This window comes from Mus pahari, chromosome 20 (assembly GCF_900095145.1).
Source record: "Mus pahari chromosome 20, PAHARI_EIJ_v1.1, whole genome shotgun sequence".
Taxonomy (NCBI): domain Eukaryota; kingdom Metazoa; phylum Chordata; class Mammalia; order Rodentia; family Muridae; genus Mus; species Mus pahari.
This window is the reverse complement of record NC_034609.1, coordinates 34,522,100-34,544,255: the sequence shown is the minus strand read 5'-3', so window position 1 is coordinate 34,544,255 and position 22,156 is coordinate 34,522,100. Positions and strand designations below refer to the sequence as shown.

At 45.0% G+C, this 22,156-nt stretch overlaps 1 protein-coding gene across 1 annotated transcript in view; it reads left to right on the top strand.

The window, feature by feature from the left end:
• Positions 1-19,239, top strand: part of Glg1 (golgi glycoprotein 1) — a 95,779-nt gene extending 76,540 nt beyond the window's left edge. The window contains exons 13-26 of the mRNA XM_021220115.1: positions 1,644-1,730; positions 2,696-2,758; positions 3,461-3,574; positions 4,739-4,827; positions 6,458-6,575; positions 7,328-7,420; positions 9,989-10,126; positions 12,119-12,242; positions 13,355-13,497; positions 13,667-13,768; positions 14,567-14,674; positions 15,756-15,876; positions 16,594-16,700; positions 18,731-19,239. Of these exons, the coding sequence (XP_021075774.1) occupies positions 1,644-1,730; positions 2,696-2,758; positions 3,461-3,574; positions 4,739-4,827; positions 6,458-6,575; positions 7,328-7,420; positions 9,989-10,126; positions 12,119-12,242; positions 13,355-13,497; positions 13,667-13,768; positions 14,567-14,674; positions 15,756-15,876; positions 16,594-16,700; positions 18,731-18,898 (1,575 nt within the window). The 3' untranslated portion in view covers positions 18,899-19,239. The remainder of the gene's footprint in view (positions 1-1,643; positions 1,731-2,695; positions 2,759-3,460; positions 3,575-4,738; positions 4,828-6,457; positions 6,576-7,327; positions 7,421-9,988; positions 10,127-12,118; positions 12,243-13,354; positions 13,498-13,666; positions 13,769-14,566; positions 14,675-15,755; positions 15,877-16,593; positions 16,701-18,730) is intronic.
• Positions 19,240-22,156: the final 2,917 nt, after the last annotated feature.

Below are 22,156 nucleotides of genomic sequence, written 5' to 3'. Positions count from 1 at the left end.
CAGCCGAGATGCATGAAATTTTGTTTCAAACAACAGGGACTAGACAGATAGCTCAGTTGGTAAAGTGCTTAGTATACAAACATAGGTTTGGGGCTCAGCACTCAAGTGAAAGTGGTGTGAGGTGGCTCTTACTTATAATACCAGGCCCTGGGAAGGAAATACAGGCAGGTCCCTGGAGCTCACTGTGAAACCAACCTAACCAAATTGGCAGCCTAATCTCTCACACATTACCCAGTGAGAGACCTTGTCTCAGAAACAAGTTGGACAGTTACTAAGGAGCAACACCCAAGATTGACCTCTGGTCTCCATATGCATGTGCACACACCTACACATGTATGCTATATCTATACATGTGTGTTTTGCCTACACATACATATAGTAGGAAGAGGATAGAAGGTCCTGGTCCTCTCTACCATTCCCTGAAGATTATAGCCAGTAAATGACCATGAAGGAAATTTTTCATTTCTTTTTTTTTTTTTTTAAATTTTTTTTATGGTTTTAGAGCTTTAGTGTAGAAGGGAGAAAGAGAGAAGGAAGAAAGAGGGAGACCACTGGCCATGGCCACATGGAGAGAAGGGGGAAGGGAGAGAGAGAAGAGAAGGAGGGCTAGAGAAGAGAGTAAAAACAGTGAGAGCTTAAAGAGCTTCATTTATTTCTTAACTTTTTTTTTGGAGATATGGTCTCATTAGTTATTGATCCTGGCCTGGAACTTGCAACATAGACCAGACTGGCCTCATACAGAGAGATCTTTCTGCCTCTGCTTACCTGAGTGCTGAAATTAAAAATGTGTGCCACTACATCCAGCTATGAAATTTTATTCAGTAGTGTTAAAGTATCCTAGCAGGTGGGCTTCAGGTAGTACCACAAAATTACACCATGTAAGTTTAGTAGAGAAAAACACAGGACAGTGACTGGCTCTACTACGGAGAGAAGCAACAAAGACCTGAGCTGAAAATGGGCTTTCTATAAGGTTTCTTGAGAGTAGAGCTTTCTAGGGTGGCCTGGAATTGGTACAATTTTGTGGCCTGATTTTGGACTTGGCTGTGTTCTAAGAGGGTGGGGCCTGGTGGTTGGTTGTCCTTAGAAGCTGGGCCTGGCCACTCAAGGGCCTTGCAATAGTATAGACCATGCTTCTATAAGTAAGCCTGTACATATGCCTCAATAAACAACACTAATTACTGGGTCACATACAGAGATACCAAGAAACTGTCACATTGGAGTTGGATATTTTAAAGAAGCACTGTAATTACTTACCAAGAGTATTGGCTGTTGAATATCATTTTCATCATTTGTATACACGTGGCACATAGACATACATGCAGGCAAAATATTCTTACACATAAAGTAATTTTAAAAAATAGCCTGCTAAAGTTTATAGGCTGAGGTTTATAGTTTGAAGAGAACTGACTAGTTCCCATTAGGCTTTTACATTTGGCCTTGTGAATTTGCATGACTTACCGTACTGCCTGGCCCTCACCTGGGTTACATTGGGAACATATTACACCTCAATTTTAGTCACATGAAGCTTTTGTGTTCAGTTTAGTGAGGGAGTTTTAAAGGGAAGATGAATACAAAGGAAGCAGAGATTGAGCCCCTCTCCCCTGTTCACTCCCATGACTGAAGGGCTTGCCTCTTATGTGCAGGAGCTTGAGTGCCTTCAGGACCATCTGGATGACTTAGCTGTGGAATGCAGAGACATCGTGGGCAACCTCACCGAGTTGGAGTCCGAGGTAAGTAGTGAGCAGCTGCCTAGAGGAGAGGGGCAGCCAGCAGCATTACTTAGCACTTTTGTTTCCATACTCTTGAGAGAACAGATTATCTCCTCAATTTAATCCCAGCACTGGGGAGGCAGAGGCAGGTGGCTCTCTGAGTTGTAGACCAGCCTGGTCTACAGAGCAAGTTCTAAGGCAGCCAGGATTGTTACAGAGAAACTTTGTCCCCCCCCCCCCAAAAAAAAAAACAAAACAAAAGGAAATAAAAGAATGAAAGAAACAAACAAAAGGGAGGAGGAGGAGGATGTAGAAGAAGGAAGAGGACAAGGAAAAGAAGACAGTAGTCCATTGTGCTGAGGTCTGCCTGACCCGTCTGTCACTGCTCCAGAAGCTGTAACTGTCTATAATTTAGCTCTTAGGGTTTTTTTCCTTCAAAGTTATCATTTATTAGAGCTTTTCTCACTTGAGAAAACATGGCTCCTGCATTTCAGGTTTAATCACATTTAAAAGCAATCTAAGTAGCCATGGTCTCTTTAATCTGAAGCTTCTTAGTTAGGTCATTTGGTACGATTTCTATGCTTAATAAAACCTTGAGACTTCCAGTTATACATGAAAGATTGAACACATTTATCCCTGTTATATCCTGAAAACTACTAAAATATGAAACATGAGATTAAAAAGCCCAATCAGGATAGATGATACTGTTCAGAAATAGAGAGATCATAAAAACTCCAGAGAAGTTGCCTGCTCTAATATTATTGCCAAGTATTTCATCTCCCTGTGCTTAATTCTGCCTCTTGAGTTGCTGAAGTTGATGGCGGCCTTTCCAGCCAGGCACTGTAATGACAGCAGTCAGAGACCAGGGGGTCTCGGGGCTCTAACTGCAGCTACATAGTTAAGGCAGGGACACACAAACCTATTGCCTCCCCCTCCCTCCCTGGCCTTTGCATAGCAGAGTAACTAATCTGTTTTATCTTCTACAGGATATACAAATAGAAGCTTTGCTGATGAGAGCCTGTGAGCCTATAATTCAGAACTTTTGCCATGTAAGTGATGTCTATAGAAACAAGGGTTACAAACATAACCAAATTCAACCGGACTTTGGGCCCCAAGGGTGTGGGTTCATCTCTGTCTTCAGCATACATTACTGTTGAATGATAACCAGCTTAGGAAGTAAAAGCTAGAACTATAAACACGATTGAGGGAGAAGCCAGCATCCGGGAACCCTGTTTGATTGTAGAACTTAATTCTGCAGTTGGTAGCACTCTGTAGTGGAGCAGCGTGTGACTAGCAGCAGAGGATGAGATGACTACATAGGAAAAGATACAAGAGGGAAACTCCAGGTTGTGGCTGAGTTGCTTCTCAGGAGCTATTAGCAGTGGCAGTAACTAGCAACTGTGTCCATTATGCCTTGGTGCTGAAGGACTCACATACCTTGTTTCTTACTCACCGGAGGGAAGTACATTTAGTAGCTGTTAAGATCTGACAGATAGGAACCATCCTGGAAGCCGCTGCTGGCATTATACAAGGACACAGTGATAGTCCTCACAGCAGGGGTTCCTGCTTCATGAATTTTATTCTGCTGAATTGCCATCTTTCCTGATTTCTCAGGCTTGTTTTTGAAATTATGACATATCTTTATTTTGAAGACTTTGAGGGTCACTCCTATTCATATTTTCATGGATGGCACTTTAGATCGTATTGTTAACTGTGACACATAAAGTGTAAGTGTGTACTGTCTTCCCCAGGATGTGGCAGACAACCAGATCGACTCTGGGGACCTGATGGAGTGTCTGATCCAGAACAAGCACCAGAAGGACATGAACGAGAAGTGTGCCATTGGTGTCACTCACTTCCAGCTGGTCAGTGCTCTTCCTGTCTTGTCTGCTGTGCTGCCTGTGGGACTGCTGTCCCCTGCTTTACAGTAGCCGTGCAGCTCTGCGCTCCCCCAGCTTCTCAATAAACAGGCCTTTTCTCAACAACTTAGCATGTAGTGAAATGAGACCTAGTCCGAGGAAACACTCGTTACAGAAGGGATAGAGACAGAGCCAGCAGCTCCCGCTCTGGCTGTAATGCTCACATGAAGTGATACTTACATCACTGGGATCTGTAGTTCTGTGTGGTGGATGTACATCAATACACTGGACCCTAACGCCTCTCTTCTGTTCCTACCGCCTCCCCCTTCCCTCCCACACACACTATGTGCTGGGGATTAAACTCAGGATCTCACCTTACAAGCAGTTTTCCACTGCACTAAATCCCTTCACAGCATATCTGCCTTTTTTCTTTTTAAATCATCCAACTTAGATTTACCATTTGAATAATATGGTTTGACTACACTCTTGGTAATAAGAAGCAGCCAAAGAAGTTGGGTATAGCAAGCACTCTGTTCAGAGAGGATGATCTGTCAGTCAGCTGAGGTTATTAACTGTTTCCTCAGAGCCAGGAGCCCATATGCTTGCATTCCATTATGTTAATGGGCTCTCTTGCCCTGCTGGCATCTAGACTCTAGTAAAAGATGCCAGAACAGGTATAGTATATATCATAGCTGCATGAGTAGGGCTGGTTAAAGGAAGGGAAACAAAGCCAGAACAGGGGCTGTGGAATGAAGAGACTGCAAGAGGACACACTAACCCTGGGGAATAGCAGCATGAATTATGTTTATGCTAGAGGAACACTGTCGACATAGCTCAGAAGTGTGATTTAAAGTACAGGGAGACCAGTGTGCTGTCACAGGGAGACAGGAGATCTCAGCAGATTATGAAAGGTCTTATAACCAGCCTCAAACTTGCTATATTGCCAGGAATGACCTTGAACCTCTGATTTTCCTGTGCTGTGTCTGTCTCCCAAGTGCTGGTGTCGAGGGCATGTACTTTATGTAGTGCCAGTTTTGTGCATGCTAGCCAATTACACACATCCTCAGCCTGTGAATGTTTTTTTTGTTTTTTTGGGTTTTTTGTCTGAAATGTCACTCATTGTTCTTAATTGTAACTTCCACAGAGCTGGTTTTCTTTCTCATCTTTCAGGTACAGATGAAGGATTTTCGATTCTCTTACAAGTTCAAAATGGCCTGCAAAGAGGATGTGTTAAAGCTTTGCCCCAACATAAAGAAGAAGTATGTACCTCTTTAAGTGGTTTTTCTGTCCCCAAGCCTCCCTCAGCTACAGAGTGAGTGTGTGCGGTGTGAGGCCCAGAGGCCTCCTGGGTCTCTCTTTGGTAGTCTAATCAAACTGCATTGTCTGCCAGACCACGGCCACAGCTACCTACAGCCACAGTTGTCCGTGACCATAGGTATTGTCAAAAGAAAAGCTCCCTGCGGCGTAAGGGAATGCTCTTGATGTTTTTTTTCTAGGCTCAGACTGCCTGAGTCAGGTGTAGGGAGCACCTGGAAAAGGAAATTGCTGGCTCAGCCTTTTCCCAGCATCACCCCAGTGTGTCTTCTCTGCAGAGCAGCAGCACAGGCCTCACTGAAGTAGAGCTTTAAGGAGGAAGTAGAGTTTGACTCGCTTGGGAACTAGGTCTCAGTGAGGAGACTGATCAGCTTTGTCAGCACAGATCTTACAGGCTGTAAGGGGGAGCCATGTTGCTTGGACATATTTTCCCTTTGGTGTGTGATCAGGTTCCCATTTTGGACAGTCCCCCGTAACCTCAGTGAAAATTTCACAGCGTATGAATGTTAAGAGCGCCATCCTTGCTATGGTCACATTGTTCTTAATAAACAAGTATTGAATTGTCCTATCACATGTGCTCTTGTGGCCTCTGTTCCAGTCAGTACTATAGTCATTTTTCAGGCCATGTTCTAAAGCCACAGTGAGTGAGTGCTTAGACTACAGATAGTACCAACCATTGTATAAACCTTTCCCTATACTTGCATATCTATGACAAAGTTTAACATATAAATTAGCCACGGAAGGAAAATAATAGCTACTAATTATATGGACAGTTAGGGTGGCACACATCTCTAATCTCAGAACTCAGGAGACAGAATAAGAAGACTATGAGGTCCAGGCCATTCTGGGATGCATTGTGAAGCCTTGGTGGTAGTGGTGGTGGTGGTGGTTGTTAGAAAAAATTAAAACAATATACTCTATATAGTTATATGAATATACAGCGGGAGCAGGTGACACCTGCTTTTAATCCCAGCACTCAGGCGGAAGAGGTAGGTGGGTCTCTGAACTCAAGACCAGCCTGGTCTACATATGGTATTCTAGGATAACCAAGCTTATACTGTCTCCAAAAAACAATTATGTGAATGTAGATATAACATCTATAGCCATATCCATAACAATCTTGGCATGCTTTTTCCCCTTTCAAATTTAGAACTTTACCTTTTCAATCAAAGGGCGTGACTGTGTTTATTTGTCATATCCAGGGTCTGGGCTTTTTGAGCCATTGTTAATAAGGACGACAGATGAATTATTTAAAACAACAACAGCAAGACTTGCAAGAAAGACATTTTAAAACACAGCTATGTGTTTATGAATGAACTCTTTTTTGGGGGGGCGGTAGGAGGCGGTGTGGGGAGTGTCGAGACAGGGTTTCTCTGTGTAGCCCTGGTTGTCCTGGAATTTACTCTGTGGACCAAGCTGGCCTTGAACTCAGAAGTCCACCTTCCTCTTGGGATTAAAGGCGTGTGCCACCACGCCCGGCTATGAATGGATGTGGCCCCTGCTCCTGTGTCAGCCTAGTGCTTGGGCATTCCCCCCTTTAGGCAAACAGTCTAAAGCCTTCTCCTTCCCTGGCAGGGTGGACGTCGTGATCTGCCTGAGCACCACCGTGCGCAACGACACTCTGCAGGAAGCCAAGGAGCACCGGGTGTCACTCAAGTGCCGCAGGCAGCTCCGTGTGGAAGAGCTGGAGATGGTAATGCCTCCAGAGACCACAGGACTACATAAGACTTGCAGTAGCAGTTAGAAATCTTTCCATATGACACTAGCTTCTTTACTATTTTGAGTTTGGTTTTAAATGAAAGAACATTTTTAACCACACAACACAGGAATCCAAACTAGGACAGGCTCAAAGTTCAGTCACTGAAGTCACTGAATCAGTACTGTTGTCAAGGAGGGGAGGTCTTTCCTAGGCACTAAGCTATTGTTGACATCACTTTCATCCTAAGGCTGATCCTCTGGCTGCTTTGTGGCTGCCAGAGAAGCAATGAGACTGTCCATTTCACTTTTCATCTCCAGCAAGAAAGGAGGAAAATCTCTCTTTGCCTTGAAATAAAACCCTCGCCCTTAAATCTAAGTGTGTCAGCCTGGGAGCTGTGGTTGTTTGCCAAGTGGTCCACCTGAAACAACTGAGTGGGGGCAGGGGAGAATAAGGGGACAACTTCAGCTACCATTGTGAAGCATGAGACAGAGTCACAAAGGAATTTTTACCACGTAGTGCTCAGTCACCTATCGAAGCCATTAGTCACCAGACAAGTCTCTAACAATTTGACATCTCCATGGGGCTAGAGAAATGGTTTAGTGGTTAAGCGCACTTACTACTCTTACAAACTGACCTGAGGTCAGTTCTCAGCACCTAAAATAATGAAAGTCATCCTTTAAAAAATAACGACATCTCCAGCTTAAAGTCCTCTCATTTCTCTTCTATTCGGGCTCCTTCTCATGTAGACAGAGGACATCCGTTTGGAACCAGATCTGTACGAAGCCTGCAAGAGTGACATCAAGAACTACTGTTCTACAGTGCAATATGGAAATGCTCAGGTACTGTCTTTAATTACACATCTCAAATCAGCGCATCCTTGCAGCCCCAGCTCCTCACAGTTTCATCATCCACTCGGGCTATCCCAGAGTGCCTTGCCCAGTTTCTCCTGCTACTCTGCATGCACTCTGCCTAGTAAGGTCCTGGTGCTCTTGGGTGTTTCCTCCATACAGCTTCCCGGTGACTCCACGTCGGCGTCCCCCAGGGTTCTGCTGCACGGTTGTCTGTTAGGACCTCATGAGTGCTGGGTTCTGCTGCACAGTTCTCTGTTAGGACTTCATGAATGCTGGGTTAACATTCTCCCACCTGCTCCTTTTTTCCCTTTTGTAATTAGAAGATATTACCTGTTCAAAATAAAGTGTTTTCTTTTTATCGGTACATGTGATATACCTTGATCCTATTGACTTCTTTATTCAGCTCTCACTGCCTGCCCATGATCTGTATGTGCTTTCCTGATAGCGCCTCACATAGAAATCTTCGTGTGTTTTACTTTTTAGGACAAGGTATCATGTTACCCAGCTAGCTTCAAACTTCCTAGGTAGCTTACTTAGGGTGAGTGGTCTTCACCTGCCAGTCAACCTGGCTTAAACCACCTTGCCCAGCAGAGGAATCCTTATTAGGCATCAAGTAACATCACCCATGAACTTTTTCACAAAACACAGAAGTAATCCCAGAATCACCAGGGTTTGAACTTCAGGTTTTCATGATTTTTTTTTTGTTTTAATGTTTTCTTATTCAGCTGTCAAGGCCCAAGCTAGGTTCGTTAGCCTCTGAGATGCTTTCTTCCTTGTCTTCTGTCCATGCTTTGCTTTTGTGCAAAGTCTGAATTCTCTGTTTCTCTTCTTTTGTAGTTAGTCTTTCTGTTAGGGTTAGTTTCTGTTTGATGATGTATAATTTCGATGGAAATGACCAGGCGGGGTCTTGCTCTCTAACATGGTGGGCACTTGTCAGAACAGATTCTTCTTCTGGGCGCCATTCCTTCAGATACAGCTTCGCTTTTCCTTCTTGCTGAATCCTGTGGACAGGTGGTGCACCCAGGTTCTGGCCCTAGCAACCTTTTCCATCTTTTTGTTAATGGTTTCCAGTCTTGCTTACTTTGTGTTGCATTTGAGGTAATGGCTCAGCTTACCCAGGCAATTGCTCAGGGTTACCTAGCTTAAGAATTATTCTTCAATTCTCAGTTCTCCCCTCTCCTTCCCTCCTATCCCCGTTTCCTCTCCTCCCAACCCCCATTTTGCTTTTTTGTTTGTTTGTTTGTTTGTTTGATTTTTCAAGACAGGGTTTCTCTGTGTAGCCCTGGCTGTCCTGGAACTCACTCTGTAGACCAGGCTGGCCTCNAACTCAGAAATCTGCCTGCCTCTGCCTTCCAAATGCTGGGATTAAAGGCGTACGCCACCACTGCCCGACTTTTTTTTTTATTATTATTATTTATTTGTTTGTTTGTTTGTTTATTATTATACGAGTACACTCTAGCTGTCTTCAGACACACACCAGAAGAGTGCTTCAGATTCCATTACAGATGGTTGTGAGCTACCATGTGGTTGCTGGAAATTGAACTTTCAGAAGAGCAGTTAGTGCTCTTAACTTCTGAGCCATCTCTCCAGCCCAATTCTCTCATTCTTTAAACAGTACCATTGGGCTTTTTCAGTTCTTAAATCTCTGCTTGCTTCTTTTTATAACTATATATTCTAGATTCTTGTTTATCATTTTCTTTTATATTGCTTCTAGGACATGTGGTTTTGCATTTTTCTTTGAGTGGTCTATTATCTTTACCTCTTAGGTTTGAGTTCTTGGCTTATGTATCATTTCTTAAGGTGTTAGTGTGATTTAACTAGTTGATGGTTTCTAGGCGTGCCTAACACCCTTCAGAGAAGTGTTATGACTTCATGCTGCAGCCCTGACTTGGTACTGCTTTCCTTGGTTACATGTCTTACCAAGCATTTGGTAGAGTAAGGAGACTGCTTCAGTATACACTTTACCTTAAAATCCATCCTGTGACGCTCTTTATAATGTCACTCCACCTCTGCTGTCACAGCTCCTCATAGTTTGCCTTGAAGATGGGATTTGCCACGGAGGATTGGGTTCAGTTCACACTTAGCATCTAACACTATTTTTAAAAAATATGTGTTGAGTTTAATCAAATTTCTAGACTTTATACCTGTTCTCTAGTCAGAATAGTCAAATGTGTGCTCCACGAGGAATACTCACAAGGAGTGGCTCAAGAAAGCAGGAGAAATCAGAAAGCCTAAGTGAGTCCCTTTTAGATTTCAGTACAGCCTGCTAATCACTCTGAATTTTTGTCATTTGGTTCACTGTTGGCCCTAAGGTTATATAAATCCATGAGAGTAATTCTCCTTAATGAGAGAGAATCTTACTCCTGTTGCCTGATTAGAAACAAAAGGTCCTGGGTTAGAAAAACAGTGAGTGTGTCAGTCAGAATAGATGACTTTCAACCCAACACACTTCCTAACTCAACCATAACTCTTGTGTTACATGTAACTGTTTGTTTAATAGATGAACTGTGAATTTCTGATCTATTTCCTAACTCAGCTGTAACTCTTCTATTACAGATTATTGAATGTCTAAAAGAAAACAAGAAGCAGCTGAGTACCCGTTGCCACCAGAAAGTATTTAAGCTGCAGGAGACGGAGATGATGGACCCAGAGCTAGACTATACTCTGATGCGAGTCTGCAAGCAGATGATTAAGGTACAAGACCAAGGGTGACCTCAGTCACAATAACAGTGTGACCCCTTCCCGTTGTGTCCGGTTAAACACACCACCATGGTGATGCCCTTGGCTGTGGTCTGCAGTCCAATAGCCCTGTCTTCACCTGCCAACTCATGCATTCCTGAGCTCCAGAGTCTCTGGGAGTGGAACAGCCAGAGTGTCCATTAGCCCTCTATGCAACATGGATGCTGCTCATGTTGGGAAGATTACAGAACTGAGCTAACTAGCTTGCTTTGAACGAAGCACAGTTAAATAGGTTGCCAGGATAGGTGGGCTGAGAAAGCCACAATCCAGTGTTTTCTTCAGATCATTTCCCACACTCTCAAGATGTTGCTTTCTGTTCAAGATTTTTACATTTTACTTTATGTGTAAGTCTTTTGCCTGTGTATATGAATGGATACCGTATATGTGCCTGGGGCCCACTGAGACCAGAAAGGACATTGGGTTTCCTAGAATTAAAGTTACAGGTGGTCGTAAGCTGCCACGTGGGGTGGTGAGCTGAAGCCAGCTCCTCGATAAGAACGGCAAATGCCCTTGTCCACTGCCATCTCTAACCTGCAGAATGTGTGGGTATTCCATATATTCATTTGCTTCAAAAGACCCACCAATGGCTGTTTATTGGTGTAGGTCTTTTAAGAAAGGGTTTCTCTGTGTGGCCTTGGCTGTCCTGGAACTTTTTGTGTAAACTGATTGGCTTCCAACTCACAGAAAGACCTGCCAACCTCTGTTTCTGTTTCTTTTTTTTTTTGGTTTTTCGAGACAGGGTTTCTCTGTGTGGCCCTGGCTGTCCTGGAACTCACTTTGTAGACCAGGCTGGCCTCGAACTCGGAAAACCACCTGCCTCTGCCTCCCAAATGCTGGGATTAAAGGCGTGTGCCACCACTACATGGCTTCCAGTGAATATTCTTAATAGGCATATGGGTATATATATATAATATATATATATATATATATTATATATATATATGCACGCGCACACACACACATATATATACATACACACACACACACACACACACAAAGAAATTAAAATTAAGGAATTGCAAAGAAATGTTAATAAAATTTTCACTTCCTTTAAAATACTAGATTCTATCAATAACTGATAATGGGAATTTAATGTTTGTTTATTTGTGTGTGTGTGCACGCACATGCCAAAGAGAGGAAGGGTGGGGGGAAAAGCATGAATGCTAAGACAAGAAAGGAGACCTATGGTAAAGGAAGGGTCCTAAGCAGAGTTTGAGTTGCTGTGACCAGACACGTAGGTTGACAAGTACAGATGGAGTTCATTATCAGCCTCAGACTGAGCTCTGATTGAAGGAAGAGTGTACAGGGCAAGCCTCACGTTTGGATTACAGTGCTCACACTGTGTATCCTCACCCCAAATCCCTGTCCGCGTTAGTTAACAGTTATTCTAAGTACTACCTCTGGTTGTGTAGGGACGGCCTGAGGGCAGGGTGACTGTTGTGTTCATACTCATCAAGTAATGACGCCTGTGAAACGGCCTGTACTGTATGTAACATGGCCATAGTAATAGGAACCAAGCCATGCAGAATTTACATCCTGGATGGTTGATGTCCAGTGTTGGCAGAGAGAAATGCAGGAGATAAAAAATAAAGAGGGAGCTGGGCGTGGTGATTCATGCCTTTAATCCCAGCACTCAGGAGGCAGAGGCAGGCAGATTTCTGAGTTTGAGGCCAGCCTGGTCTACAAACTGAGTTCCAGGACAGCCAGGGCTATACAGAGAAACCCTATCTCGAAAAAACAAAACAAAACAAAACAAACAAACAAAAACAGTAAAGAGGGACACGGGGGCTGGGCACATACTGATGCTTAGCTGTACTGTGCTTATGTCAAGTGAAGCCTTGACTCTTGCTTCTGTGAGCTCCCTGGTAACTGGAAAGCAATCACAGGGAGATGAGTTGCCAGTTTGAGAGTGCCATTTTCATATCATTTTATTTTATTTTTTTGCAGCGGTTCTGTCCAGAAGCAGATTCTAAAACTATGTTGCAGTGTTTAAAACAAAATAAGAACAGTGAATTGATGGATCCCAAATGCAAACAGATGATAACCAAGCGTCAGATCACCCAGAACACAGGTACCCTCTCCCCTCAGCTTCCCGGCTTCTGTGAATGCATCCCAAGTAGAACTGGCAGGACGTGTTGTTATCTGAGCTGTGCACTCTCCTCCTTTGTAGGCTTTCCAGACAAATAGAATGAAGGTCAAGGGGAAGGGGCCGAACAGCTGAACAGCTGACTTAAAAACATAGAAAATAAATCAACACTAGAATCCCTAGGACAGTAATTCTAGAGAGTTACTCTAGAATTTCAGACTTCGTGAGCACAGTCAATAATTTCCAGAGGGAAAATTTCAGCTCCTGCCTGGGAAACCTTGTACCTTAGTGGACAAAAAGGGTTAGATATTTCTTTCAAAATTATCTATTACCGACAATGTTTCTGCTATCCAAATGATTTCATTTGTTTTTAAATATTGAACCACAGATCCCTGCAGAGCAGCTGCAGAGGTGAAGGGTTCCTGAGTGCCCTTGAGCTGATTAGCAGTGTTGGTGAGAATAGGTGTGGTAGCAGATGCATTTAATCCCAGCACATGAAAGACTGAGGCAGGAGGATTGTGAAGTTCATGCCTCAAAACCATGTGTCTGGCAGGCCTGCTGTCATGCCTTCCCTGTCTGAAGGGATGTGTTCCTTGAACTGCAGGAAGTCTGTCCCTCCTTTAAAAACAACATCAATCCTGGCACGATACCTCATCTGCTATTAGCTAACTTAACAAATCAGTATTTATACTCGTGACTATTGACATAGGATGTCTCCATGACCCCCCACCCCAACCCCTCTTTTGTTTTTTTGTTGTTTTTTGGTTTGGTTTGGTTTTTTGAGACAGGGTTTCTCTGTATAGTCCTGACTGTCCTGGAACTCACTCTGTAGACCAGGCTGGCCTCAAACTTGTAACTCTGGCTGTCTTGGAACTCATACTGTAGACCAGACTAGCTCAGACTCACAGAAATCCAATTGCTTCTGCCTCCTGAGTGCTGGGATTAAAGACTTGCACCACCACCTCCCTCTTTGCTAATATGCACCCCAGCTAGTTGCACCCCAACTAATATGCCCCCTTTGAAAGATGAATTTCCAAAAATTTGTGAAAATCTACAGGTGAACCATTTTCTCATATACTACCATGTTTTCATTCTAGATTACCGCTTAAACCCTGTGCTGAGGAAGGCCTGTAAAGCTGACATTCCTAAGTTCTGTCACGGTATCCTGACTAAGGCCAAGGATGATTCAGAGCTAGAAGGCCAAGTTATCTCATGCCTCAAGCTGAGATATGCTGACCAGGTATGCTGGCCAGGCTCTATAGAGCTGTGTTGATTCGCATTCTCTCCATGGACATCGCTAGCATTCTCCTGTTGTCATTTTTATGCCTTCCCCAAGCTGGGGTGTGAGGGCTCAGGTAAAAATCTGATCTCTCAGGTGTGCTGATTTGGTCTCCCTTTGTCATCTTCAGCGCCTGTCTTCAGACTGTGAGGACCAGATCCGCATCATCATCCAGGAGTCTGCGCTGGATTACCGCCTGGACCCTCAGCTCCAGCTGCACTGCTCAGATGAGGTAGGCTATGCGTGCATAGGAGGGCTTCCCCCAAGAGGTGACAGAAGAAAGTTCTATACTGACCATTCTTCCTAACTCGGGGTTACCTACAGGCTTGTCTGGTGTAAGACTTCCAAGTTCTACATAACGCTGAAGCAGACTTGGCATTAGTCTGTTACACGGCAGTACTGCTTGCACTCTCTACTATTGAATAAGAATAGTCTTTTATAATGACTTCTCCATGCACTGTGGTCCTCCCTGATTATTCTGGGTGGCCATTCAGAGCCCTCAAGTCTTACTGGAAATATAAGAGTGCTCTCCTAATGCCTCTAAGTGCCTGTCCTCGGACATAATTGGTCTACTCGGCTAGAAAAGGCCACCTGAGGAGCCCTGTTTAGATTGCTCTTAAAGCTATCTAAAGAAAATGGTTTACTCTCTTCTGAAGATCCTGTTTGGAAAGTCCATGAGTTCATGTCACATGCAACACATGTGAAGCTGAACTTCCTTCTGTGGAATCACAGAAGAAAATGTGACTCATTTTCAGAATTGACCTGGAACTTTGAAAGGAGAACTGCACTTGGGCGTCCGGCACAGTCCACAGGAAGCTGCTAAGCTGTCCCTTGGACACATGTTTGGGAGAATCAGTATGGTTATGTTCAGAGGCCCAGGTTTCTAAAGACAGTGGCATTGTCTCTCAGCCGTCCCCAAGAAGCAGGCCCATTCAGAGTCAGCAACAGGCACTATGTTTTCAGGGTCGGTCTTCTCTAGAAACCAGTTATTTCTCATTAGGATAGCCCTGTTTTCTTGTTTCCTGAGTAGATTGCCAATCTATGTGCTGAAGAAGCAGCAGCCCAGGAGCAAACAGGCCAAGTAGAAGAGTGCCTGAAGGTCAACCTGCTCAAGATCAAGACAGAGCTGTGTAAAAAGGTAGCCACCCTCACCGCACCGCATCTCTTGCCTCCTTTTCTCTTTGCCTTTTGATTCTATTACATTATTTATTGGGCGAGAGACATAGAATAATGGTCAAGGACCATATTATGGTTTGAAAAGAAATAACAGCATAGAGTGCTGGGTAGGAAGGCTTATATTTTGTATTTGATACTTTTTTGTTTTATTTTGTTTTATGAGACAAAGGTTTTTCTGTGTCTCCCTGGCTGACTTGGAATGCACTCTTTAAAGCAGGCTGGCCTCAAACTCAGAGATCCACCTGCCTCAGCCTCTCTACTACTGGGACTAAAGGCTTATGCCACCACAGCCAGCTTGAGTTTGGTTTTCAACCACCTCCTACACCTTTCTTCAAAATGTGGACTCAAAACACATTCAACACAGCTTTTATAAAATATACCATGACTCGATTGAATAATTAAGTCTGTTTAAAAGCTGTGTGTATGTGTTATTCTGCATATGTGCCCATAAGTCCCTGGTGCCCAAGGAAGCCAGAGGTATTGATGTTGTAAGTGGTAGGAACCAAACTCAGGTCCCCTTGGAGAGCAGCAAGTGCTCTTAGCCACTGAGCCATGTCTCCAACCACCTGATTGAAAAATAGAACTCCTGTCTCGAAAAAACAAACAAAACAAAACAAAACAAAACAAAACAAAAAGAACTCAAAAGGATCAACTTGCAGGCTGTATATTAAAGTTCTCAATTTAATATTTGAGTTTCACATTATTCAGGTTTTTAAAAGTAACAGATTATTATATCAATAAAATACTAACGTATACATACTTTAAAATAATGTGGCATGCCAGAATGCCAAGAACCCTGGCTGATGATCCAGTCTGAGCATACTATCCTGGATTCCTCAGAGGTAGTTAGCAAATTAAATCAGATGCCAAAAGTCTACATTCTGTGCACATTGAGTCATATTACCACCCTCCTATCCCAGAATAGTTTCTGGTTCACCTTCACTTTTTGGCTTATTTGTTTGCATGTTCTGTAGAGCATTAGAACAGCAGATTGGATACCTTTCTTCTACAATGCTTTCTCCACAATGAACTTCCCTTTTCAGGAAGTGTTAAACATGTTGAAGGAAAGCAAAGCAGACATCTTTGTGGACCCAGTTCTTCACACAGCATGTGCCTTGGACATTAAACACCACTGTGCAGCCATCACCCCTGGCCGTGGGCGTCGTGAGTAATGTTTGTCCAGTCTGTCCCCGTCTAAACTTCCTTGGGCGGAACAAAAGCTACCTTTGAGTTACCAGTTGCAGCTACTGTGTTCTGTGGCGATTACCAGTGACATACAGCATCTCTGTATGTCTGTTTGATGGTAAAGCTAGGCTTTGGTGTTAGGTATGGGAACAGTTGTGTAGGCTTGAACTGACTAGAGCCAGAGATTTCATGAAAAAATAAATTTGAGTTATTTATTAGAGAATCAATAATTCAGGTACAGCTAGGCATAGTGATGCACACCTTTAATCCCAGCACTTAGAGGCAGAGAGAGGCAGATCAAGGCCAACCTGGTCTATAGAGAGAGTTCCTGGAAAGCCAGAGCTACGTAAAAGCTCTGTCTTCAAAAAAAGTCCAGTCACCATCATACCCTCTCCCCCTTTCCCAAGCTGAGCATCCCAGGGGCCATAAAGTCACCGCTGAAGCTCCTCAGCATCTGGAACCCAGGTGACACATAGCTTGTTTCTGAGCCAGGGACACCCAACGGAAATGGAAGGTATTTAGGGACCTTGAGCAGCTGACACTGCTCACCTGTGGGATCTTGATAAAGGTTTTTAGAGAGAATTTGACTCTGTTAGTCCTAAGGAGCTGAGTTCTCAGATGCTTGGGAATCTTCTCCCAGATTTTACAGAATTCTTTCTGTGCAGTTGGAAACTTCTTACTCGTTTGCTTCCACAGAGATGTCCTGCCTGATGGAGGCCCTGGAAGATAAGCGAGTGAGGTTGCAGCCAGAGTGCAAAAAGCGCCTCAATGACCGGATTGAAATGTGGAGTTACGCAGCCAAGGTAAAGACCAAGAGAGATTCTGACAGCAGCCTCCTCTGCCACCCTTTATCTCTGTGGCATATGTCATCGGTGTTTTCTTGACTAGAAGTTGAGCAGTAGGTATATTCCAAAAATCGGGCCAGTCGTGGTGGTGTGCATGCCCATTTCTGTGAGTTCCAGGTCAGCCAGGCCTATGTAGAGAGATCCTGTCTCAAAAGGAAAAAAAAATTATTGTTTCTAAATCTGGACTGTTTATGAACCCTGAAATACCATCTCCCTCACAACAGACTAAGTCTACAAAGCGTTGTCTCAGTTTCCCAGACTCCAATACAGAAAGGTTATTTATCATGACTGTCAGCCATCCCTTCACTCCTCCTCAAAGAAAGAAGACACGTGTGAAGCCCCAGGTTAGGTAGAACAGCAGACATTACGTCATCTTCCCATGTTGTCTTCCTCTCCTTTGAGCTCCTTAGGTTGTGGCTGAGTGACGCAGAGTCACTCACTGATTGTCGTGTGCTAGCAAATCTCATTAGTCTCACCCTCCCTACACTGCACATCAGGTGTCCCTTTACCATGCTTCTGGAATGGTACCCAAAGGAACAGTTTTGTGTGCAGTTAGGAAACCTTTGATCCTGGTTCTACCACACGAGGTCTTCATTGGTAGAGACAGTGGGAGTTGAGGATAAAAACAGTTAAACTATAAATGTCTTAAGATTGGTGTATGGTAAAGCATAGTCTGTCATTCGAGGTGATGATTACACAGTGTTTTGTGATGTGGAAATACTTACAGTATGGTAGTTAATAGGTAAAGTCAAAGTAAGAAACTTGATAGAGACCAGCCAGAGTGTGTGCGTGGCTGCAACCCCGGTGCTTGGAGGGTGAGGCGAGCGCATCACAGGTCTGTGGCCAGCCCGCAGGACCTTCGTCTAACAGCAACAAGGATGTCAAAATGACACTTCATAGCTACAAGAAAAAGAGAAGAAAAGAAAAAAAAATAAAACATGGTCTCAGCCTTTCAGGGTCCTGTCTGAGCACTAGGAGCTGCTGGTGCGTTGGCAGCGCTTGAGGATGATGGCGCCTCCTGGTGTCTTCCTCTGTCTCAGTTTGCGCAGGGGAAACCTGCAGTTTATGATCCAGAGTGTTAAAGCTGTGTTGAAGCCAGGCGTGGTGGCGCATTCCTTTAATCCCAGCACTTGGGAGGCAGAGGCAGGTGGATTTCTGAGTTCAAGGCCAGCCTGGACTACAGAGTGAGTTCCAGAACAGCCAGGGCTACACAGAGAAACCCTGTCTCGGAAAAAAAAAAAAAAAAAAAAAAAAAAGGGCTGGTGAGATGGCTCAGTAGGTAAGAGCACCTGACTGCTCTTCAGAAGGTCCGGAGTTCAAATCCCAGCAACCACATGGTAGCTCACAACCATCCATAACAAGATCTGACGCCCTCTTCTGGAGTGTCTGAACACAGCTACAGTGTACTTACATATAATAAGTAAATAAATCTTAAAAAAAAATTTTAAAAGAAAAAAAGCTGTGTTGATTTCCCTTCTCTCTCCCCATGAACTAAAAGATAAGAATTAGGATGTACATGATGGCTGAGTGGGTAAAACCCCTGAAGACCAGAGGCAATCCCTTGGGCCTAGTCAGAGAGAGTGAGTAAACTGACCCCATGGCGTGGTCCTCTGACCTCCGCGTGTCGCCCCGGCTTGTGTGCACTAACTTACTCACATCTTACACATACAAGTACATGCACAGGGCAAGAATAGCAGTAATGATTTAAAAAAGAAAAGAAAAGTCCAGGTCTTATGCTGTGTGTCATTATCCTAGCACTTGGGAGTTAGAAGCAGGCAGACTCTGAGTTACAAACCAGCCTGAGCTACATAAAGAGACTCTATCCCAAAAAACCAAAATGTTTTTTAAAATTGAAAAGATTTCTAATTTAAACTAAAGAAAAAAAGATAATTGAACTAGTAGGTGTCCAAGGGACAACTTAGACATACATAGCCCTGCTAAGCCACCCCAGCTTACCCTCAGAGGGTCACATTGCTGTCTCCTTTCAGGTGGCTCCAGCAGATGGCTTCTCTGATCTTGCCATGCAAGTGATGACGTCACCCTCAAAGAACTACATCCTGTCTGTGATCAGCGGGAGCATCTGCATACTGTTCCTGATTGGCCTGATGTGTGGACGGATCACCAAGAGAGTGACGCGAGAGCTGAAAGACAGGTAGAGCCGCAGGCCTGACCACCAAGGAGCCACCGCCCAGGCCCGCCTGTACAGCCGTCCTGTATAGTGTACCCTCTCACTGCGCCCTCTAACGGTGGCACCGACACCCACAGTAGAGCAGCCTCAGGTGCCCACTGCATCTTCCCATCCAGACTTGGCCATGTCCTCGGTGTCCTCCTCCTCCTCCCAGCTGCCTTTGCAGCGTCGGCAGCTGGCTGCTTTGGTGGTAGCTTCTGTTGGCGAAGGTTTACCTGCCTGTAGACAATTCAGTCATACCTACAGAACTGCTGGTACTTCCAGAACCGACTCACCTGACCTGCAACTCAAAGTTTTTTAAAAAAAACAAAAGACAAAAAAATTTTAAAAAGGAAAAAGTGTATATAGTAGAACTTCTCCTTCAGTCTTGACTCAAATAGTAGGATTATTCTTTGATGTAAATGCAGCAGGTGTGAGCAGGACTTGGAGGAGAGATGCACATGCGGTGCCTGATCATTGAGATGCCTGTTTCCTCTCCCAGAAGCAACTTTGGGCCACATCAAGGCAGGGACTTCAGCAAGTAGTGGGGACACTAAGCAGCCCACTCTAGGGCCTGCTTGCTTCCACTGCAGTGCAATGCCTTCTGCCCTCTACCCCAGACGAGCCACTGCGACCCAGTCTCATAGCAACAGGCATTTCTGTGCTCGCCCACTTCAGTGCAGGCGGGAGCCTCTCTGTGTCAGTGGAAGTGGACCAGGGAGGGAGCTGGGTCTGAAGCAGGCAGGGTGCACAGCCAGCAGGGGCCCAGCCATATCTTCCTCCAAGATGGGGTGGAGCAGCCTCATCTTTATGAACCCTGCTAAATGTGGGGTTCCCTGGAAGTTCTCTACTCAACAAGAAGTAGTTACTAAGTTGGGGTGTGAGGCTTCTAAGATGAGGGTGGGGGTGGCAGGGCAGGAAGGAACAGGTGTAGGACTCGCTTCACTTAGTTTTCTGAGCAACAGTGCAGGCCAGAAGAGATGGCTTCTGAAGAGTTAGCGTGGTCTCTGGTGTGTGGCTGGCATTGAACCCTGGCTTTCTGTGCATGCCAGGCAGACGTCCTGACCAAAAGCTCCTTTGTGCCTCTGAGTGAAGGGTGTGGGAAGCGATTGCATTAAAAGATGGAGGATTTTCTTCGTTCTTTTTCCCCCTTTCTGTTCATTTACTGCGTGTACCCACTCCAGTAGGCACCGGTGATCTGACAACTTTCTATAATCTGAGCTTTTCAGGAGCAGGATCCCCAGCCGTCTTCCCTCACTCCTCCAGTGTGCAGATGACAGAGCTGGAGCACAGGAGGGAGGAGCCCAGGCACTGCAGTTCCCCTTTGTTGAGTTTGGGCCTTGGTGTCACAGTGGCTATACAGAGGGTGGCATGTACAGTAGGAGATATATTTATATAATATATATTTTATTAACCTGTTAGATGTCCACAGAGTATTATAAATCATGTGCCTAAAACTGTCCGCACAGACCCAGGCCCTCTCGGTGCCCCCTGCTCCTGCCTCCCATGTGCACCTACAGATGCTGCTGCACCGGGCCATGTGTCTTCCTCAGATGCGTTCTGTGCAGGCTGTGTCGGTTGCTCCAAGTCATTCCGTGTCTGACCTGACTGACATTCATTTGAATACTGTGGTTTTCTTTTCTGCTGCCTTTTCTGGTGGCAGTGACTTCCAGGGCTAGCTGTGTATCCCCTGCCTAGGGTAATAGAAGTCACCAGGGGAAACTGCTTGGGAGGCTTCCTGGGCCCCTACTTACTGCTTTTAGAGTCTTCCTGATTCTCAGCAGCTGTCCTGGGATTCTTGAGTTTGATGAGACTTAAAACCCCTGCTCTGTAAGCGTCCTCCTCCACTGCTAGCTGGCTGAGCCAATCCAAAGTTCCCACCCTCCCTCGCTCCCTCCCTCTGTCCCTCCAGCCCCGAGAGTCTCCGTGTCACATTGATGTTACTGTTGGACTGGGGTAGAATCATAGCTCTAATCCCTGTGGCCTCTCTTCTGATGTGTGCTTAGCACCCTTATGATGTGTGTCTCTGCACCGACAGGAACCCACACTGCCTGCAGCACATTTGGAGGTTTGGTGGGTTTGGGGAGTTTGATTCTTAATCTATTTGCCATTAGAAATGATCAAAATAGAAAAAAATAGCTACTGGTGTCTTGAATTGCTTAGTACAAGGAAGCGACCATGTTCCTTGGAGTAGTTCTTATGACTTGATGGTCCTAGGCCTGGCCTTAAGCAGGTATTTCTAGGCTATGTCTAGGGAACCCAGGGCTACCTAGTCTGTAGCTCATTGGGCTTAATGGAGTGAGCTCTGTGCTCTCATGAGTCAGTCATGGGTATAAATTAAATAGACGTGAACTCGTCAAGAACCCTGACCTGGCTGGGCAGTGGTGGCACATGCCTTTAGTCCAAGCACTTGCGAGGCAGAGGCAGGCGGATTTCTGAGTTCAAGGCCAGCCTGGTCTACAGATTGAGTTCGAGAACAGCCAGGGCTACACAAAGAAACCTTGTAGGGGGGGGGAAGAACCCTGACCTACAGTGCTAGCCAAAGTCTGAGCCTCGTCCTTCTCTGTTCTGCTTTCATTGCCTAAGAATAGCAGTTAAGAGGGTGTAGGCCAAGGCTTCAGGCACTGCTAAGTCATTGTGGGCTAGCTTGCCAGCTCATGCCAGTGTCTTGGGGACCATTGGTGGTACACTTGCCTTTGCTATTTCAAAGATCCGGGGCCTGGGCCAGGGCCAGGGTATCTGTGGACCAGGGTGTCAGAAATCTATCAGTGAGCCAAGAACCAGACAAACTAAACTTTTCTGTTGGGCTGCTTCCAGTGCAAGGACTTCAGGAGCAAGACATCTCTTTTTACCCGGTCCCTGAACTTGACTGTTGTCTCTGCTCTCGGGGGTATTTTAGCAGTCTGACCCTGGGAAAGCCTTAAACCTCTGCATTCCCAGAGAACTTCTGACCACCATTTCCAGTCCTGGTTCTGGGGGATCAAGCCAGCTTGCAGAGCCATGCATCCTTAGTAAGTAAGGGCACTCCAGAGCCACTGATAAGGTGGCATTTAGTGATCAGGTGATAACAGTTCAGTACAGGTACCATGACTGCCACCTCCTGTTCTTAGGTAGGAGCATGCAGTCCACTGTCCCAGATGAGTTGGCAGAAAGTTATTATCCAACTTTTTATGTCTTCCTGTTTCTTGAAGTCAGCTGATGGAAGATGCCCTGATTCTCATACACTAGGACTAGGGTGGAGTTGTAT